This window comes from Manacus candei, unplaced genomic scaffold (assembly GCF_025592945.1).
Source record: "Manacus candei isolate 608988 ecotype Guabito, Panama unplaced genomic scaffold, ASM2559294v1 h1tg000015l, whole genome shotgun sequence".
NCBI classification, from domain to species: Eukaryota; Metazoa; Chordata; class Aves; order Passeriformes; family Pipridae; genus Manacus; species Manacus candei.
Genome location: NW_026138063.1, coordinates 22,987,354 through 23,007,609, shown reverse-complemented (window position 1 = coordinate 23,007,609; position 20,256 = coordinate 22,987,354). Strand labels below are relative to the sequence as shown.

The window sequence follows — 20,256 nt, the reverse complement described above, 5'->3', positions numbered from 1 at the left end:
CTTCTGAACCTAGAAATGATCAGCAGAGCAGTTCTTAGAGTCTCTGATCAACTGCAGATCTAAAAGCACTTTTTTATGACTGCTATGCAGCTTGTCACTATTTCAACAACTTTTTGTCATGACAGCAAATAAAAGTCAATTCTTTCCTTTCTGTCCTGTTCCCAGGATCTTCTCCTCATCCCTCGTTCTGCTTGTTGACTCTGGTAACCCAACCTCCATCCTTCTCAATAATACTTCATTGCTTTAAAGCTCCTGATCTTTGCAGCTCTGGCTGCACCCAAGCCATGGCTCAGGTCTGCTCCACTGGAGCTCAACCACTGTCTCCCATCTGCTCCAAGGCTGGTGCTCCAGTCCCCTGCTCTCTGCATCCTGGGAGGTACCTCTGAGTCCTCATTGAAATCCTCAGTGACTGTGGAAGTAGAGGCCTGGCGAGGGAGTTTGGTTTCATACACCATGATGCTCCATCTGTTGAAAACCACACTTGTCACTACAATGCAGATGATTTCATCCTTTATCCAAAGGACATAACAGGTTAGAACCTCAAGGCAGAACAAACTGCACTATGGGGGGCCATGACGGATACACGGAAGCCACAGAGTTGGAATGGAAATGCAAAGGGGCTGAACTAGGGAAGAGGGAAGGATCACAAGATGAACAAATATTCTACAGCACAGGGAACTTCCCTGTACTTCTCTCTTCACAGAAATTCTACGGGCATTACTCAATTCAACATAAGAGATGCCAAAATGCAACTCAAAAAACAAGAAGCATTTTTAAATGTACGAAAATATAGGAGGTATCAATAGTAGGGGCAGACAGCCACTTCTGCATTCAGCTTTCATTTCTAAGACAAACTCAAGATAAATTGCTTCCAGTTTACCAAGAAAAAAACATAGCTTAAAAAAATAAGTCATGACTTTAAGGGTGAAAAATTCAATTGATGAGAACTCTGGAACAGAAGAGAGAACACAAGACATCAGACAATTTCACTTGTTACTGTTCTGCTGACATGGAAAGCCAGACCACCTTTTGTTGCTAGAGGGTGACAGGGGATTATCAAAAAAAAAAATGTTATCTGGCATTAGTAAGAGGTCCAGCAGCTTGGCAGAATCAAGACAGCTCTGTTCTCTCTGGAAGGATATTTTCACACAACTCTTGCACAGCAGAGGATGTTAGTGATGGTTACTCACCTGTCCAGCATTTTGGTACTGGCCCTCTCCAGCTTCTCCAGGATCTGTGGGAGCTGGGTGTCATCATCACAAGCAGACCCCCAGCCTAACACACGAGCAAGGTCATTCCCTGTCCCCAAGGGCAGCACTCCCAGTTGGCACTGCATTAGAGAAAAGGAAACCAGAAGTGATATTCAAATGGGAAAACACAAGCCAGGAACAGCCACAAGTAACATTACTGATTCCTTAATACACCAGTCACTGAGAAACAACTAATCCCAGGGTGGGGAGAAAGTAACTGGATGGGGAAAACAGCCAGGAGAGCATGCAAATGTAGAAAAATTTCCTCTGCTTTTAGTTGTTAATTGAGAGGGAAGCATTTTACAGCTACTACCTGAAGGAGCACACCGCTGAAGTAACCCCTCCTACAGAGGTTTGTATGTAACCATCAGGTGGTGCTGCTGTGTTTCTGTAAAATTAGCAGACACAGCTCCCAGACAAAATGGAAACTAAAATTAAACACCTACTCTGATGAAGTTTCTGCCTATGCCAAGACTCCAAAATTACACCACGAGAATTAAAGGGATGAGGAATTAAATAGATGAGGAGCACAGGCCACGTGGAACTCCCAAGTTTTCTAACTGCAGCCCTTTCAGAGCATGTCTGCTGGCAAGGGAACAGGAGTACTCCAAAAGCTTCATCTTGTGGAGGAGCACTGGAGTCAGGAATAATGAATTAATCCATTCCTGCTTCTGGCAGAAAACTCGTGAAGAGCCCTGCTGTGGTGAGCTTCCAGCAGCTTCAGTCCTGGGGCAAACTACAGCTGCATGACCAAGGGAAGTCTCTTCAGCCCATGCTGTTGTTACTTCATTCCTTCACCCCACCAAGCTCCTGGGCAGGTACCTGTTTGTGAAGGTTGAGGCTATCAATCTCAGAGAGAACCCAGCCAACACTTCCATCCCCACCACAAACCAGGATCCGGAAAGTGTCAAATTTCTGGAATAAGCGTAAACTACAGAGGAGAGAAAAAAAGCAAGAGGGAAAACCAATAAGCTGTTACAGAAAGAAATGATAAACAATTCCAATCCAGGTAATGAACGTGGCAGCTTTGCTTACTGTAGGCTCTGATTTCACAATGAGTACAGGTCACTGTCACACTACAGATGAATTAAAATGGTTATAATTAAAATGGTTATTATAAATACAGCCAAGCAACTTACAATGGCTATTCACTACAGAAATATCTCCCAGACATGCTCTGCTACTAAAGCAGGGCACTTTTGTCTGTACAGAAGAGGAAACAAGCATGTGATAGCTGATTATCCATTGAATTAACTCCTTTTTGCAGCCTCACACCACTTACTTGTCACTGTTGGACTGCTCTGAGGCCACACAATCAAAGTAAAGCTTCAAGACAGGGAACTTCATGCAGTCACTCAGCAAGGAGACAACTGCAAGAGAATGTAAAGCCTCACAAGCTTTAGTCCTCCTTCTGGAAAAGCAACACAAACCAATACTCTGGCACCTGGTCTGTCCTGCAGGCAGGCAAACAGCTCAGCATTGTGAGTTGCTCTATTCACCCTTTCCATAATAATTAAAAACCTCTCCTTAAGCTGTTTGAAACTGTGCTTCTTACTGAACATCTTCAGGACCTACTGCCTGCTTTTACTTTGGTTTTACATGTATGTTTTTTATTATTATTACCTAAACAGGATTTGACAGAGTACATGGAAATCCTTATTTTATCAGGCATTGTTGACACACAAAAAATGGCTACCAGAAACGACAACATCTTATGGTACAGTCTAACTGGCACCAGTTGAAAATATTTAAATTATCAAGAAGCAGCCTTTACCCTATACTATCACTTCCCTTTTGAGAGAGCATAGAAAAGCAGCTGTTTTAGAAGGTGTGCACCACAGCTTGAGAAAATAACTAATTCCCTCCCTTCCATTCTCTCCTGCTTAAAAGCAGAATTCCTCTCTCCAGTCAGCCCAACTGGGGAAGGGAAGAAGAAAAATACTTAATTTTACAAGTCTTCTTAGTTTTCAGCCAAACACATCCCCTGGACAGCACACTGCAGTTTTAAATGCCAGCATTTTGCAATGTGCTATGGCAAAGAACACAGGAGTTCTCAGGAGAGCAGAACCCAATGGTCACTCATCCAGGAGTGACCACTCCTAGATTTAGTTCCCTGCATCTACAGATCTAGTCAAAGACTTGGAGTCACAGTCAGAAATGGATGAGGGAAATTTACCTTGTGTTGGCTCTTATTATAAGGAGTATCAATTTGCAACAAAAGTTACTCAAATCTGATGCAACAGATAAACATTTGGAAGTGGGCAAACTAAAGACTAAACCTTTTTTTTAAATGAGAGTTGCAGAAATACATTAAAGAAATTTATTCCACAGTACTCTTTTTTTTTAAATTTACAGATATTCTAGTTAAAAAGTCTGAAATGTCACCAAGATCCCAGGGTAGAACCAACTTTACCAAATGCACTCATAAGAGATCTTTTCCCAATATCACCATAAAATCTTTAAGGGATGGAAGTTTCACATACTTCCCAGGTAAGTTATTTCTCAATAAATCTCATTTTGACAATATTAATTTTCTATCCATGATATCTGTCTGTTCACTTGAGTTAACTGAAGTTAATTCTCCTTAGCAGTAATCAGGAATGCCTGTTACAATCTGTTTGCAGACAAGTTTTCTTCTGGATTCAAGCTTTCTATGCTTGGTCTTCTTCCAGGGGAGTGTTTCTGGAATTCCCCCAAAAGGCCTCAAGCTGTCCTGCTGTTACTCATGAATGGAAATAATAACCTTTTTCAACAACATTTTTGGTTTTAGCTAATCAATAACACTAAACACAGAGGGAGGAAAACCCCTCCAAATTTTGTAAGTGGTCAGTTTTCTCTGAGGAATAGGTTCCTTGTTATATTTGAGGATGAGCTTAACCAAAGAAATCCCTTGTACTTCTCTGGTATTTACAAGGAATGTGTGTTTCTACAGAATATCTGCCTACCCCAGGTGAGGTCCTCCATTCATGAGGTCAAAGACCTGGGCTGGATTCAGCAGCTGTTTGAATCTTCGTAGAAATTTTACACCTTGGTTGTCTCCACTCTTTGAGTTGACAAAGACCAACAAAGGACTTGTGCAAGAAGGGGGACAAGTAGCTTTCCAGAAACCTGTTGGGGAAAAGGGAAGGGAGAGGGAGGAAAAGCCAAGAAATGTGAAGCTGTCCGTGGAGATGGACAGAGAAAAATACCAACACTCCACAGCCCAGCCCAGCTATGAAGCAGCTAATACTTGCCTTGTGCTTATGGCACTCACTGGGCAAATGCCAAACGTGCACAGCCCTGAATCCAGCATGAACCACACCTCATATTGCCAAGTATCACACTTATCTCCTAGCAGTATGCCAAAATTTTCAGCTTCCCCAACCTTCCCAAACTGCTTCTGCAATATCGTTATTCTCAATAAACTTCACCAGCTGCAGCTCAGCAAACACCGACATTACAGGGTGATAAACTGAGTGCAAAAGCAAAGCAAACAGTTCACTCAGCAATGGCTTCCAGTTGGGAATTTCAGCAACACCAAAAGCAGAATTTTCAGCTGACAGAGCCTGGCATTAACAGTGTCAGCTGAAGGGACTGTGACTGAGAGGAAGAGAAACAAGAGCTACTTACTCGCAGTACTTACCATCTGAATCAATGCTGTTCAGAGCAGTAGGGGGAATGACAGACACTTTGCACAGCCCAAGAGGGCACTTGTTTGGCAGCAACTCTTTACATGCTGTGTGTACCTGGAAACACCACCAAAAAAGTAATTCAGACCCTCTCAGGCACTGTGGTGTAACTCCTAAAGCCACCCAACAAGAGGTTGTAAGACCAAAGAAAGGTGGTGGGGGTGAAATGACCAGGAAATGTCAATTGATAAATTTATTGATAAAAGTTATTTTAAGAATCAGTCTTCTTCTAATTGTCCTCCTTTCATTAGTATGTAGTTTGCCATTTGAATTTGTGAGGCCAGCATTTTGAGTGCTGAGAGGACCAGGTAACACATTCTGAGACTTTAGGAGCCTTCAGGCATTCTGCTTTCAAAATCCCAGCCTCAGCTGAGAGATACAGAGTAGAAACAAAAGAAAAAGCTGGGAACTCAAGAAAACAAGAAAGCAAAAAACAAAGCAGGAAACCATGAGGGACATAAGAGAAGAAGAGATTAATGAAGCCCCCCAAGAAAGGAAATACAAAGTAGAGCAGGGCACTCCAGTAATTTCTGGTACACCAGGGCTGCAAGACAGAGGGTTTGCTTGTGGTTTGAGCCCCCATTCTAAACGCTTATTTTGTGATACTTCTCTGACTAGTATTACAGACAACTGGAAACACAGCAAGATCTGCACCACTGCAGTGGTCAGGCGAGAGAAATCTACTGCAGTGGAAGGGAAACTGCTATTATTAAAACAGCTGAGCATTCTTTACAGTTTGTTGTACCTTTCCAACTTGTAGAAATAACAAACAATGCCTCCTTAAAATCCAACATATTCCATCCCTGAAGCATTGATTCATATCTAGTGTAATTAGATTCTTCTATGAAAGCTCACTCTCAAAATAAATTGAGCTTGTAGAGAAGCCAGGTACTTATTTCAGGTTACTTTTATGCATCATAGTGACACTTTTCAGCACAATTAAATTTCTATCTCTTGCAGAACAATAAAGCCCTTCATGGCAAATGAAGGACATGACAGCACAGTTAGAGATTTCGTTTTGAGTAAATGTCACTAAAAGAACACAGCCCAGAGCTGACCAAGGACTGTCCCTTACTGAAATGATAACTCACCATGGCTTTGCACCACAGGCAGCGCCAGTCTTGCAAACGCAGGACACTGCCACAGGTTTTATCACACACGGTGCATTTGGCACTCACGGGCAGGTTCCCCTCCAGCCACTGATGTGGCATCGAGATCTGCAAACGGCACAGAGGGACAGGAGCAATATGGACTTAGCAGAGGGCAAACTAAAGGGGCAGGTGGCACAGCGGCTCTGAGACAGACAAAGAAGCAAGTCTTCATATGCACTGTTTAGGAAGAGGAGAGGTAGTTTCTAGAAAACACCTGAGGACCAATTCTGGCATTTTACATCATGCACAGAGTCCAGGTGACTCACCCCAGGCTACCCAGGAAACACTGACTTGCATCATATGCTAAGGTGCTGTTCCAAACACTCATTTACTTTTGTTTTGCCAAAACTCAGACCAAGTTTCCTGTGTCTCCAATTATTTAACCTTCAATTCCCCAGTCCATAGCAGGAGTTTCTTCCTATTAGAGTCCTTGATACCCTGGTCAAACTTTTCACACAGAATCTCATGCCCTAGAGGCCCTTCCCACATAAAGGCAGAATCTGCTGTTTATGTAGTGAAAGAAAAACTAAAGAGCTTTTTACAGGGCCAGTGCTTCCATATCAAAGTAAGGCTGCAATAGTCCAGGCTAACACCTACCCCATCTTCATCCTCAATGATATCTTTCCCAATGGAGGCCAGAGTTGTCCACTTGCAGTTGTTGGTTGCCCGCACAGCACAGCGCTTGTGAGCTTTAAACTTGCACACTGTGGAGGAAGAGAAGGACATATTAATCCTTCCTCAAAAGTCTAATGTGAAGGTGTGTAAATAGCTCCTGAAGAAATAGCTTTACCCTCGTTAGCACTGCCAAAACAATCAGCTCTAAGTGTTCTGAGAATGAGGATCTAGCTATAAAAAATTCTTGCCTTGTCACTTTTGCCAGTTGCTTGTACAAAGCTCAGTTACTGCCCTGTTAAATCTGACATGATTTATACAGTCATACACTCCTCCATCCTTTTGCACAGTGTGGGTGCCACCTCATTCACACTGGAAGCATGAGCTGTGCACAGCCATATACATCTGCTAAGCCCGAGCTGAGAAAGAACAACCTCCTGGCATGCACACATTTAACAAGGACGTTCTTACAAACAGAATTTTTTTAATGAACAGGAGTATTCTTACGCATACTCCGCCTGCTACCTCAGAAGTGTGTTATCAGCTCGCTGCAGGGGCAGGACTTTAATAAGGGAAGGCAGTATTTGGGTCTCTGGGAACAGTAGCAATAAAAGTAGGAGAGGGAGCAGACCTACCCTCACAGGACAGCCCGTGCGAGGTGACCCCGGACAGCGCCTCCCGGCACACGTTGCAGTAGGTGGGCCGGGCGTGCGAGCAGGCGTACCAGTTGTGCATCCCTGAGAAATGGTCCATGCTGTACTGGGTAGACTAACAGCACAAATGGGTTACAGCAGAGTCTAAAGAGAACCAACAAGACTTTTTTCCTCAAAGACTTGCACAAAGCAGTCAGAAAAGGAAGAAACAGAACACTTTTCTACCAGGGAAGAGTAGGTCGTGTGCAGTTTATACACACTAGCAGTAACTCCAGAAGGTCTTCAAATCCAAAGAGATTTCCTGCTCCTGTCCCACCTCTCATCCTTGCCTCACTACAAGTGTATGTAGGCAAATGAACTGGAGAATTTATCTTCTGGAGAATTTATCCCCATTTTTTGCTGGATTAAGTTTTCAGCAAGATCAGTTCCCCAATGTGGTTTATTGCGTAGCAGAGGGTGCTTGTGCCAGCATAAAGGAGGCAAGATCAGAGTGGGTAAAACAGAAGACAGCTTCTCTTGGTGGCAGTGCTGGCCTCACTCCAGCCCCAGGAAGCAGGCAGATGCACTGAAGCAGGCACAATACCAAACAGGCGAGATGGGAATTAGGACAGGGAGGATAACTGAAGAGTGAAAAGATAATGGGAGGGGAACTGTGTTTCATAACCTACCCCTACTCTGGAAAGTGCTATCAAGGTTACCAAGGGAGCACATACAAAGCCACAAATATTCTTTTGAGAATCACTTCAGTGTATTTGGGATCAGTTTTACAGAAGGCCTAACACTATTACCACCCACTGTAGTTAACGAAATGACTTATATTGACTTCAGTGGAAGCTGACTGCAATCTCAAACAAGCTGTGCATGAGCAGATGAGACACAGAGTACAATGGAACACATTTTCCTGTTACCTCAAAATGTTCACGGTTTTGTACAGTCTTCAGTGCTGCAATCCAATCTTCCATCTCTTTTCTGTTATCAGCACAAAGGATAAGCTTCCGACATGGAGTGATAATCTGAAGAGAGAAAATGAGGAGTGTGTATTCTGGGCACATCAGTGAGAGACAGCAAGAGATACCCTGTCACTAGTTCAGCTACTGAAGCTATTTTCAGAGGCAGGGAGCTGCACAACAGAACTTATTTGCACCTTTCAGCCATGTTTCTCTTCCACCATAACATACTCTAATTCCTTCCTAAATGTACAGAACCACAGAGATTTGAGCTGTCATTCCCAGTACTGAACTGAGTAAAGAAATCTCTCACACCCAAATAACCACCTAGCACAAATCAAGCACAGAGCAGTAGGATTGCAGACCTTGCATAAGTGGTTTTAAATTGGCAACAACGTTGAAACATTTTGTTAATAGTATAATATATCAGTTTCTAGCAATTAATCAATCAGATAACATACTTTATAATATCATACTAAAAATCTGTTTCATCATGACAAGAAGGGAGGGAGGAGGGGGGAATAGAACAAAATAAGTAATCTAGAAGAGCAATCACTGTATTTTGAACCCTCATGTTTCCTTCTATGTTTATTACCTGAAAGATATTCCAACAAATATTCCCCTAGCAGCTGGAGGCTGTGGTGAGCTTGCCTCCCTCTAAAAATCCTGTCTTCAATGTGTTTCTGTCCTGGGTTAATTCCCAGCATTAGCTGCCCTGTGTTAAACAGTGTTTTAACACAGAGCAGAGGGTATGCAGGGGGCCACGCTCCCCTCTGCACAGGAAGGCAGCAGGTCCCTGTTCCCCTGCCACCAGTCCCTCTCCTTCAGTCACACGGCGGCAGCAGAGAGAAATAAAGCTCTTCAGAGGACCATGGCAGCTGTCCTCGGGGCTGCCCAGTCCCCTGGGCTCCAGCCCTGAGAGAAATCAACACTTATTCTTCCTAAGACAAAAGCCTTTCTTCCCCACTTTGTAGGTATCTCATTGGCACCTCCAACTGCTTTCCATCAAACTGACTTCTTAAGTTAGACCACTGCTGAAGTGTTTGCAAGACCTGGATGTAGGAAAAGCTGCGTAAGGTTGAGCACCACCAGCAAAAATCAAAAGGCTCCCTTTTATGTCAACTCTAAAAATTTCCTTTTTTCCTTTCCTGCACTCCTCTACATTTTGTACATGAAAAAATTTGCCTACATAATATGCTTTTCCAGCAAATTGTACCCTAGCATCTCAAAGAATGGATTAAAATAAACTTGGTTTGGGCCAATTTGATGAGGCCCAACTATGCAGCCAAAGTTCTGTTAATGAACACAAACACCCACACATATCACCCCAATGTGTGACCCCTATTTATTTCCATTCTGTTTCTCACTTCTCTCATTATCATTCATAAAACAGATTAAAAATAAAAGCCTCTGAAGTTGAACATCAAACTTTTAGTTGATGCTGAAGTGCCTCAGAGCATGTGCCAAGAAATGTGGATGTAGTGTCAACAAAAGAGATATACCTGGAAATTTCTGCTTTATTTTAAGATCTTCAATTTTCAATCTCTATTTCTGCAGCATTCACCTGCAATAACATCAACCTGACTCAAAGGTATGACCAATGCCTAGAAAAGGGTGCTACAGACACATTAAACGGGTAGTGAAAGGGGCTAAATCCCTTTTCAAAGCAGGAACTGGCCATTCATATTAGAAACACAGTTCTGGCATTTGGACCATTCTATCTTGGACAAAATGACCTGATCTGTATCAGCTGTAAGCAAACAGAAATAAATATTTACGCTATTCCAAAAATAAAACTTTGAAAAAATTCCTTCTCTCTTCCCTCACCTTCATTTAAACAATTCCAGCTCTGATAAAATTTATTCCCAAAGAAGGTAATCACAGGAATGTTTCTTCTTACTTGGGTAGGCGGAGAAGTGAGTAGTTAAATGCATTTCCATCAAAAACTCTGCTATGGAGGAATGGTTACCTTAGAGAAAGTTTTTACAGAGCGTGAAACACTGATGCAAAAATCAGCATGAAGTTAGAAAAGAACAAGGGGCATCTCTGAGTCCTGCTAAGAGGAAGCAGCTTTTTCTCTGGAAGTAAAACCAAGTTCAACTAATTTGTTCAGAGAGCACTGCGCCTGCCTTTTTTCTGGCACCAAACCCAGGAACATCTATAACTGCATATGCACAACAGTACCATATGTAAAGTCCAAACACCCCAGGATGAAGTATCCAAGGACCTCTCACTGCTTTCAAAGCAGCCAGGTGTGGTAAGGAACCACCAGCTCTTTCATCAAGCCACTGGCTCTTGAGCACTGGGGAAAAACAACTCCACAGCTCCTACTCAGTGCTGTCCCCTTTCCTATTTTTCTGCCTTTGGGGGGGGGAGGAGCAGGGGAGAAAGGAAAATGCAAATTATAGCATAGTTTTTAATCACATTGGAAGACATGAAATTTAAAATATTGGCATAAAATACAGAAATGCAGATACTGTTGAGAAGAATTAATTTCTGAGGCTACTGAGTTACTGGATCACTGGAGAGACCATCCAGTATAGAAAACAACTAATCCCTTCTTAAGTCACCTACTGCATCATCATAAAAAAACCCACATTCAGTGTTAGACAATCCTCTGTTCAAAGAACAAAGTTCGTAAGACAAGAGGATAAGTAATGAGATTAAAAGATTTTCATACATGAATCATCCAGATGAAGAGTCACAGAACTAAAATAAAGGGTCTATTGTGTAACAAAACTGCAAATAAAATGTAACTGCAGGATACATTTAGTCAGTTCTAAAGCAACATTTGCATTGCAATTTATTGGTATCACCAGAGATGGGAAATAAAAGAATAAAATCTCAAACCTCACTCCTAAGAAGGACAAATCGGGACAATCCAGGCTTCACTGTGAAGGACTGATAAGATTTTAAGGTAACTAGTGCACCAGTTCTTTGGGGAAATGAAGAAACCATACAGATCTGTTTTCCTGATTAACATGCAGTGGTGTTACAGTCAAACATTTTAATGGGGATAATTAGGAATCCAGAAACATGTTAACAGGGACACTTCCTTCACAGAGTGGTTCAACAGCCCTTCACACACCTCACACACAGCCCAGCCAGCCCAGGTACCCTGGGAGCACAGGACACTCCTGCCTTCCCTGCACAGCCAACCCAGGTACCCTGGGAGCACAGGACACTCCTGCCTTCCCTGCACAGCCAACCCAGGTACCCTGGAAGCACAGGACACTCCTGCCTTCCCTGCACAGCCAACCCAGGTACCCTGGGAGCACAGGACACTCCTGCCTTCCCTGCACCGCAGTAGCTGCCAGGCTCTCACCTGCACAGGTTGACGTAGAGCAGGAGAGCCACTGCACTGTCCTGAGCAACAGAAAGAGGCTCTCACTCCCAGGGAAAGGAAAACATTCCTCCTACCACTTTTACCTCCCTCTACTTGAGGCAGTAATTTCAGCTCCAGACACCCACCTGCCGAAGGCCACTGACAGAGGGACAGAGGCTGTTACGGACACTGCGCTGCCCAGACAATAGCCAGGAGCCATCTACACCTCACACCCAAAAATATAAAGTGATTCTTGTCATCTTAAAAGCAACCCTCCCCCTGGAAAGCTGTCCTTTCCCAACCAGGGAGCTGGCTCCCAGCTGCAGCTGCGATGAGCCGGCGCTGCGGAACATGAGGCTTGGTTATCCCTGTTGGCAAATGTGGCTACAAACCAGCCCAGTCCAGCTATTTTTCTGTGTTCCGGCTACAGCTCTTGACTAACATCCTGGAACAGTATATTCCACAGGATGACGACGCACTAGGTGAAGTAGCATTTCCTTTTATTTGTTCTAAATTTACAAAGCAGTAATGTCATCTAGTGACCTCTTGTTCTCATATAAACGGAGAGCATGAAAACAACGACCTGATTGCTTTTGAGTTAGGATGAAGGCTGCCTTGCTAGGAGTAAAAAAAACCCCACAATAAAAAGTCTTCAGATTTATTTATGATCTCATACATTTGGGGATTGGCAGAACTCTGAGTGTTCCTGTCCTGAAACAGCTCAGAATTTTATCTCGATATGAGCAATTACGCAAATTAAAAGTGTGTGTTCTTCCTAAAAAGGGAATATTAAAAACTAACATACTTTTTTGATCCTAAATGCTACTGAACTTTTGGGTGTGGTTCTTTAGATTTCAATTCTTAGGAGGAACTGGATACCCAGAGCTCACCACATGGTGACATGACTGAGGCCTAATCCTGACCAGAAAAACAGCTCCACAGTCATGGGGGAAAAAAAAATCTTTGAATCCTTTAATAAGTCCTAGAAAGCCATAAGGATGGGTGGGAATGGCAGGAAGGCTTAAAGACATTTCAAATTAGGGCACAGGTTAACTACAAACTGAATATGAAACCCTGGAAATATCTTTTGCAGAAATGAGGGTGACAATCAGCTCCCCAGCAGGTCACCCCTTTGCAGGCAGTTGTGTGCCCCCCTTTGCAGATGAATCAGCTCAAGTCTATTAGAGAAACTCTCCATTTTCAGGCTTGCTCACTCTAAATCTAAAAAACCCTGAATCTGAAAACAGCCATGCCTTCATTGGCTCTCTTATGCAAATACCAATGCTCCCCTGACACTTCAAATTCAGCTTTATCTTGTCTGTCTCTCCCTGACATGGCACATGCCCTCTTACCAGCTGTTAACCCCCATCACCTCTCATGTTGACCCACACTCCTCTGTCCAAAACTAACACCACTTTACTGACATTTCAAATCCAGCCAGCTGGCAAAGAACACAGCCAACCAAAGAAAATTCCCCATTTCACGTTCTAAAAATGGACTGATGTCCCTGGATGTCCTTCCCCGATGAACAGCTGTGAATAATCGGATTAGAAAGGCAGTCCAAAAAACTCCTATATTAGACCAAATTTTACTTCACCCTTTGCTGTTTTGCTGTACTGAGCAACCTTCCCCCACACAACAGTTGGAGCATAAACTTCATTTTCTGGTCTTGCTGCCACACAAGACAACTTTATCACCCCTGCTCACTTCCTCTTGCAGCATTTTCTGGCTGCCCACAAACTTCTCAGCAATAAAGTGACAGTCTGGCCAGGCATGCCCTGGGACTGTGAGTTATCAGAGTAGATCTGCTGAGCTTGGTGACCACAAAAGATGGCAAAGCAAGTTAAGATCACACTGGCCCAATCATGGAGCTGGCAGAAGAAATGCTGTGGGGGAGATGGGACGGGGGGACACACAGCTTTGCTAAATACAGTTTTCCTGATGTGATACATTTCTCAGAGTGCCCAAAAGCGGGTGTATGAGAACACCTGCTCGTTCTGACTGCTTCCTTTTACTCATATCCTGTTCAAATATAGACTTATGTTCAAAGGTGCTAGCCATAAATGCCCCAAAGAGATCCGATCCCACATTATTCCAGTTGATGACTGGAGCACAGAGACAACAGGAATTTCTGGAGTTCAAAAGACCCAGCAACTAAAAATTTAAAAGCTGCAAAACCTTCAGCTTATCACGTATGGCAAAGGTGGGGAAACAGAGCCAACTGCTATGTTTGCTTCGTACAGTGGAGTTTGCTCTTGGTGTCCTAAGAGCCCCGAAACTCAGGAAGAAAAACTGGGTGAGATTGTAATGAGGACCCAGCCACTTCTCCACGTCAGCTCCTATTCCAGAGGCAGCAGCAGTGAAATGAACACTGGAGTACAGTAAAACACCTCCCTGTGTTCAACCAGCAAGATTCACAAACCAGTAAAGTCACTCTATGTTTCAAACACGATTGCTGAATTCGCACAGCAGAGCCTTAGACAGCACATCAGTATGACTTCAGTAGGTTTCCACAGATTGAAAGGGAGAAATAATACGAGTATCAATGCTTAGACTCATGGGGGACTGAGCCTTGCCTTCCTCCACAGACAATATCCCTCTTCTGCTTTGCAATTCAGCTTTCACCCAGTTTTGCCAACAAATTCAGTCCCATTAACTCACTGCAGAGCTCACTTAGAGCTTTGTAGAATTGCACTGATTCTCTCCCCCCAAAACCTGGATGCTACAGGAACAAAAAAAGCAGCTTTTCATGTAACTCTGGAGAAACACACCAGTTTTGTATTTATTTTTATAATGTGAGATCTTAATTTCCTGCTGAATGACCATCTTCTACCTATGGAAACTCTCCACCAAATAAAATAAGTTATTAATGTTCTTATAGTTGTGCCAAATTCCTTTCCTTTTTTTTTTTTTTTAAATAGCAATAACAAGATTTTCCTCAAAGCCCAAAGTGCCCAAATCTTTGTTCACAATATACTGGGTATTTTACCCCCACTTTCCACATAACTGTTTTACCTTCACTTTCAATCTGTAAAATCCAGGACAGCTCATTTCCATAGGAAAACAGGTACCAGCGAGTGTTGTGGTCTCTCTAGGACCACTTTTACACCATTAGGCTAAAGCATCTGGCAGTCTGTAACTCCTCTGCCAGGGCACCAGTGCATCTCTGAGCACTGGCACTCACGTCATTATGCTGTGCCCACAGGTCAAGCTCAACTCGTGCTGACCCTCCATCTGGGACTTCTCCCAGTCCCTATCTTCCCCCATGCTGCAGTGGGAAATCAGACCAGACAGAGCATTCCCTGGGAAAATTATCATCTCTCATACCAGGGTCACATTCCTACATGCTTCTGGAAACTGTTCCTAAACAAGGCACATTCCTGCTCTTGGCAATTGGTAAGAGGAACACAGACAAGGAGAGGATTTTAGGACTTTCGCAACCGCTTACCAGATGTCAAAACCAGAGCGTGCAAGGTCCTTGCCACTGTCAGCAGGTAAGAAATGCAAACTATCCTGGTAATTTGGGCCTATGAATCACTAGAGATGTCCATGGATGGAGCAGCATCCAATGGGATCTGAAATGGTTGCCGTGCCAAGTGCCAGAGCAGCTCCATATCCACGCACCTCCATCCCATGCAGCAGATGCATCCCTTCACCTGTTTTCCAGAGCACACAGCCCTTCCAGGAAGAGTTTCTAAACAGAAGCATCCTGTCCAGAAAGGGCAGCCCATCTGGGAAGGTAAAGGATATTTCAGAGAAACCTCCCTACTCACTCAGAAGCAAACCCATGAAGAACAGAGGGCAGGTCAGTGCTGCCCAGTGGTGGAGCTGCTGTCTCACTGGGCTCACACACAGCAAGGTTTGCAGCTAATAAATCACAGCACTGGGCAATAAAAGATCTTGTCCACAGGAGGAAGATGACCTGTGACTGACAGTTCATTGTTAGGAACAGCTCCTCACAGCCCCCTAAGCTCAGCTGTGCTGAAAGGAGGCTGGTAGCTAGCACAAAAGGAAATGAGCCCCTTTCAACAGCTTGATGAATCCAGGAGCTTTCCACACCAGGTCACCAGGCAAAGACAAGTCCTGTTTCACACACTATCACAAGAACTACAAGTAGGGAGGCTGCATTTCTGTCAGTAATGTTAGCAAGCCTCTCCCTCCATAAAAAGGAGTCTTCCTTCTAGAGAAGCTCCCATGTAAAACTAAACATGTTCTCAAAGGACCTCCTGCCCACGACAGGTTGTTCTGCTTTTGTGTCTCACCTGGAAGGGGAGAAGATGCAGTTGCAGAGAGATTATCAAACAAAAGCTCCCAGTGTTCAGGCACAAGGGCAGACACTAATTTCAAAGCAGAAAACTTCCCTCTAAGGAAACAAAAGCTCTTCACAAACAGTCGCCTTCACTTGCCAGCTCCCTGTCTGTCCTGTCCCACAGTAAAACACATAAAGCTCAGTCTGACCTCTTCCTCTCACAGTAACTTCATCTTTCTCAAAACCTCCTGTATATTTTCAGGTCATTCTGTAATGTACAGTAGCAATCGCCAGATCTCTCCACCCACAGCAACTTCTTCAGACTTTTTAACTCTTCTTCCATGTTTATCCTCTCTTCGATGGTTTTTCTGCAGATTTTTCCTTCTTTTGTGACAGCAGACTAATGACCAGCTCCCACAGGAGGCTGGATTAAGAGTCCCAAAAATCCTTGACATGAAAGGATTTTAAATGACTGTTTTCACTGACCAGCAGTGACTCAGAATGGTCTGTTTACCAAAGGGCCGTTTCTCAAGGAGAAAAAACTGCACTGAAGTCTGGATTACAAACTACTAAAATAGCAAAGTATTTTGAAACTGCAGCAGTTTTGACAGGAAATGGGGATTGAAATGCACTTAATGAAGGGAGGGGGAAAACCAGCAGAGTGACTCTGGACACGGCAGTATATGGGTCTACTCATATTTTCAGCTGCTTATAAAGGAAATTCTGACAGCTGCCAATACAAACAGAGTAGGAACACTAGTAGAGAGTGTACAATTCCTGAACGTGTACACACATGGGTGTGGAAAAGACAACAACCCCCAGCAAAACCCGAATTTCCAATGTATGCTCTAATTTTGCCTGGCTTAGAGAGGAGAGTTTACAAACATGGAAGAAAGAACCACCCTGTCCACAAGTCCCTCTTCTCTAATCTTTCCATTTTCCAAACTCTACTAGGGCAATCCATGACTGTGTGAGGATTCTGGACACCTCGTGACTCCCCTGTGTCCCTCTGTCCCCAGATTAGCCACTCTTTGTGCCCAGTGCTGAGAGCTGGTGCCTTCCCTTTGGTCCCTCAGCCCATGCTGAGGAAGCAGGGGAGGAAGATCCTCTCCCTTGCTAGGAAGCCCAGTGACTCCCTGCAGCATATGTTCGATCTCATGTTTTCAGAGGCCACTCGGGGCAGTTCAGGGAATCTGTGCAAGTGTCAAACCACGCAGATTTCCCCAGTCTCTATCAGCCCAAGCTCAAAGTCCACGTCTGACTTTCTGCAAACGGCTTGTAACAAAAGTTCTAATATTCTTTCTCCTCATAAAAATAAGTCACATGCTCTTTCCTGAAGCTTGTATTTCAAATCAGCACAAATAACCTCTGATGTGGGTCCCCCTTGTTCCAGCAGTGTGTTACAGGCACGCAGCTCCTGTGCTACACGTGAGTGGCAAACTTTCTGTAGCTTCAGCAACTCTAATTACTCTTTCAAAACCAAACTCTTCAGAGAAGACTTCACTGCCTTCTCTGCTAAAAAGGATTTATTTTCACTTAAAAGCACTAATACAAATAATTCAACTTGAGAGAAAATCATGAAGAGGCAAAGGCACTTTCACTTCATTGTGAGTGAATCTGCAGACAATAACAACATACTCTCCCCACCAGGAAGTACCCTCAGCACTTCAATCTTTTGTTGAAGTTCAAGCACTCTGCCCCCTGTTCTTAGGAACGGTTCATTCCCCCAAAATGAGGACTCATGCTATTTCTCCACAGCATCAATAATCCCTGGGACAGTAGAGCAAAAATACAGTCTAGAGGAGATCAGATAGTAAGGTACAACTCCACAAGACAGAAACTGGCAACTTTGCTGCTGGAAAGTCAGGACTAAGTAACAAGGTTATAATAAAATAAAATTGTAGCACACCTCAGGCTTCTGTACAGCTGGAGAACTACATCCATACTGCTTCTCAGAGATGACAGCACACTCTCCTTCACCAGCACCAGCAACTCCCTGTTCCTCAACCTACCACAACCACCGTCGCCTCCAGTCACACAAGTGCTCTGGAGTAGAGGTATTACTCTAATCTCAATGCTTCCTCTCTCCTGGGACATTGGTCAGGGTGAATCATCAGTTAATAAACAGAATTTCTTAACTGATGGGTGCAGCACTTCCAACAGCACCACAGGCACATTTCCCTTTAGCCCTGTTCTGGAGAACTCATCTGCATAAATCCCCTCAGGAGGGAACACCTGAACAGTAAGAGCTTGTAGCAAACATATTCCAAAGCGCCTGAGCTCCTGACGATCTGTTATGCTGGCACAAGAGCCACGTTTCCCAGTGCTCAGTCCAGGAAACTCAGAATCCTGCTCTTACCTTTCACGTTCAGTCGTCCTCTACACCAGCGTCCAGAGCAGCCCAGTCCCTCAGGAAAAGCCTAACCAGAGTGCCTGACGTGCAATGACTGGCATTTGTCTCATCTGTGGTCAGTCCCTCTGAGCTGAGTTCCACTGGCCACAAGCTGATTAGCTGGCTGCTTAAGGAGGAGCTGGGCTAAGTTTTCTTCTGCCGGCAGTACAGTGGAGAGGCAGGCGCTGACTGGAATAATATGCTGTTTCCTGTCTGCGGCTGAGCTGAGAGGTACTTCCCAACAGAAAAGGGTTTACAGGAGCTCAGGAGCTCAAGCTCCACCTCTTCTAGTGCAGAGCCTTTAACTATGGAGGAGGGGTCACCAGCATGGCTCTTCCACTACACCATCAGCTTCCACCACCAGAAAGAAGAAACCAAACTACACACAACTCTCTCTCCACAGAGGCTCCTATGGAATCTCAAAGCTTTCAATCAGAGGGGACAAGAGCGAATGCTGTGACTCATATTTTGTGAATGAGGGTGAAAGTCCACACCACCATTTGGCAGCAATAATTGGAAAACTTATAAAACCACCATGTGAGAATCATACTGGAATACAAAATCTGTACCTGGAAAGACGTGATGTCCTTTCCAGGCTCTCTCCTGATGACGACAGGTGTTTTTTACTAGTATTAAAGAACACATATTTTATCTTTATACAAATATACATATTCCACGAGGCAGGAAAGGGTCAATGAAGTGATAAGGACTCACTCCATCAACCGTGCCAACTGCACTGAAGGCAGCAGGTTTAACTCAGCTGGCACCTTCTAGAAAAGAGCAGATCTTCAGCCCACAAGCTGATCTGAGGAGGAAGAATTTGTTCACCACACACACTTACAAAACTGGGCCAAAGTCTTTTCAACAACTCTTGTGGGGGCAGCTGTGGACGCAAAGTGTTGACCTGAGCACCAGGCAAGAGTGATTGGTGTCCCCCAAACCTCATGAGCATTGTAGGGGAAAAGGGATAAGGGTCGTATTGGATGGATCAGGTTCACGACATAAGTAAAGAGTCATTTTGAGAGAGAGATCAGTAAAAGCCGGGCTTGCTGGCATGTTCTAGAGAAAACACTATTCCAGGTTACAGTATGGAACCCATCCTCACTGCATACTTTGCTTTAATGCTCCTAGCACAGCTGCAGGCTAGTCCATTAAGTGGGTGTCTTACCAAATCATGTTACTGCAAAGCTGCACTGTCCAAGAAAAAACGTTCATGGAAAGAGCTGAAGTCTCACTGGGAAGACTCAACACACCCAGTGTGATCCCAAATCATCTGCTCTTTAGAAATCATGAGAGGTTTTGAGGGTATTGCTGAGAAAGCTCTGCTCAGAAATCAAGGTCAGGCTTTGCCCTCAGCCATACAATGCTGATGATTCTATTCCATAATGAGTACAAATGTAGCACACACTGATGGCAAGAATCCAGGCTAAAAGTTGATTGCTCTCTTTGAAATAAAGGGTCTTGAGCTACCAGGACAACACAGTTTTCATTGAGTTTGTACCACAGCAGATCTTCTCTAAGGCCCTGTGCAAGACAGCAACCCTAGGAAAATGCACTGGTGAGAGATCTAGGCACCACATCCTGAAGGATCACAGGTGGAAACCCCCTTCACTTACAGCCAACACATCCCAAAAGAATTTACCTTGTAGACAGCTGACTCTGAAGGACAGAAGTGGCAGAAATATGACAGAATCAGCAAATACCACACCTTTTGGCCTAATGAGAGAAGAGAGGTCTGGCATGGAGCTGCTGTAAAATTTGTTCCCAGAGGCTTCCTGCTAAATACCTCTGCAGCCACACTAACTGACATAAAGGAACAACAGTTAAACATAAAGCTTTTTCTTACACCTCAGGGGACACAGTTGTACAACATCTTAAGTCAAAGATGCCCCAATCACACGCTCCCAGCCCATTCTGTAGTCATCCATCCATTAACTCCAGGTAGCAGTCCAGAAAACTATCCCCACTGCAAACAGGATACACTTACTGAGGAAATCTATGCAGGATCA

General features: G+C 44.0%; 1 protein-coding gene across 9 annotated transcripts in view; it reads right to left on the bottom strand.

Moving 5' to 3' along the window:
• Positions 1-20,256, bottom strand: part of DGKD (diacylglycerol kinase delta) — a 58,920-nt gene that overhangs the window by 20,577 nt on the left and 18,087 nt on the right. For 5 of the 9 annotated variants that reach the window (XR_007903685.1, XR_007903686.1, XM_051782373.1 and 2 more), the window contains exons 4-12: positions 8,243-8,347; positions 7,317-7,449; positions 6,667-6,773; positions 6,010-6,135; positions 4,873-4,975; positions 4,196-4,358; positions 2,073-2,181; positions 1,191-1,330; positions 381-465 (exon numbers count right to left, since the gene is read on the bottom strand). Coding sequence is in view for 7 of the 9 variants with exons in the window: in XM_051782373.1 (XP_051638333.1) it covers positions 381-465; positions 1,191-1,330; positions 2,073-2,181; positions 4,196-4,358; positions 4,873-4,975; positions 6,010-6,135; positions 6,667-6,773; positions 7,317-7,449; positions 8,243-8,347 (1,071 nt within the window). In the remaining 2 variants the exon portion in view is untranslated. Of the gene's footprint in view, positions 1-380; positions 466-1,190; positions 1,331-2,072; positions 2,182-4,195; positions 4,359-4,872; positions 4,976-6,009; positions 6,136-6,666; positions 6,774-7,316; positions 7,450-8,242; positions 8,348-15,054; positions 15,828-17,764; positions 17,922-18,214; positions 18,641-20,256 lie in introns of those variants that run through there. The other 4 variants (XM_051782379.1, XM_051782376.1, XM_051782377.1 and 1 more) reach the window with 4 other exon arrangements.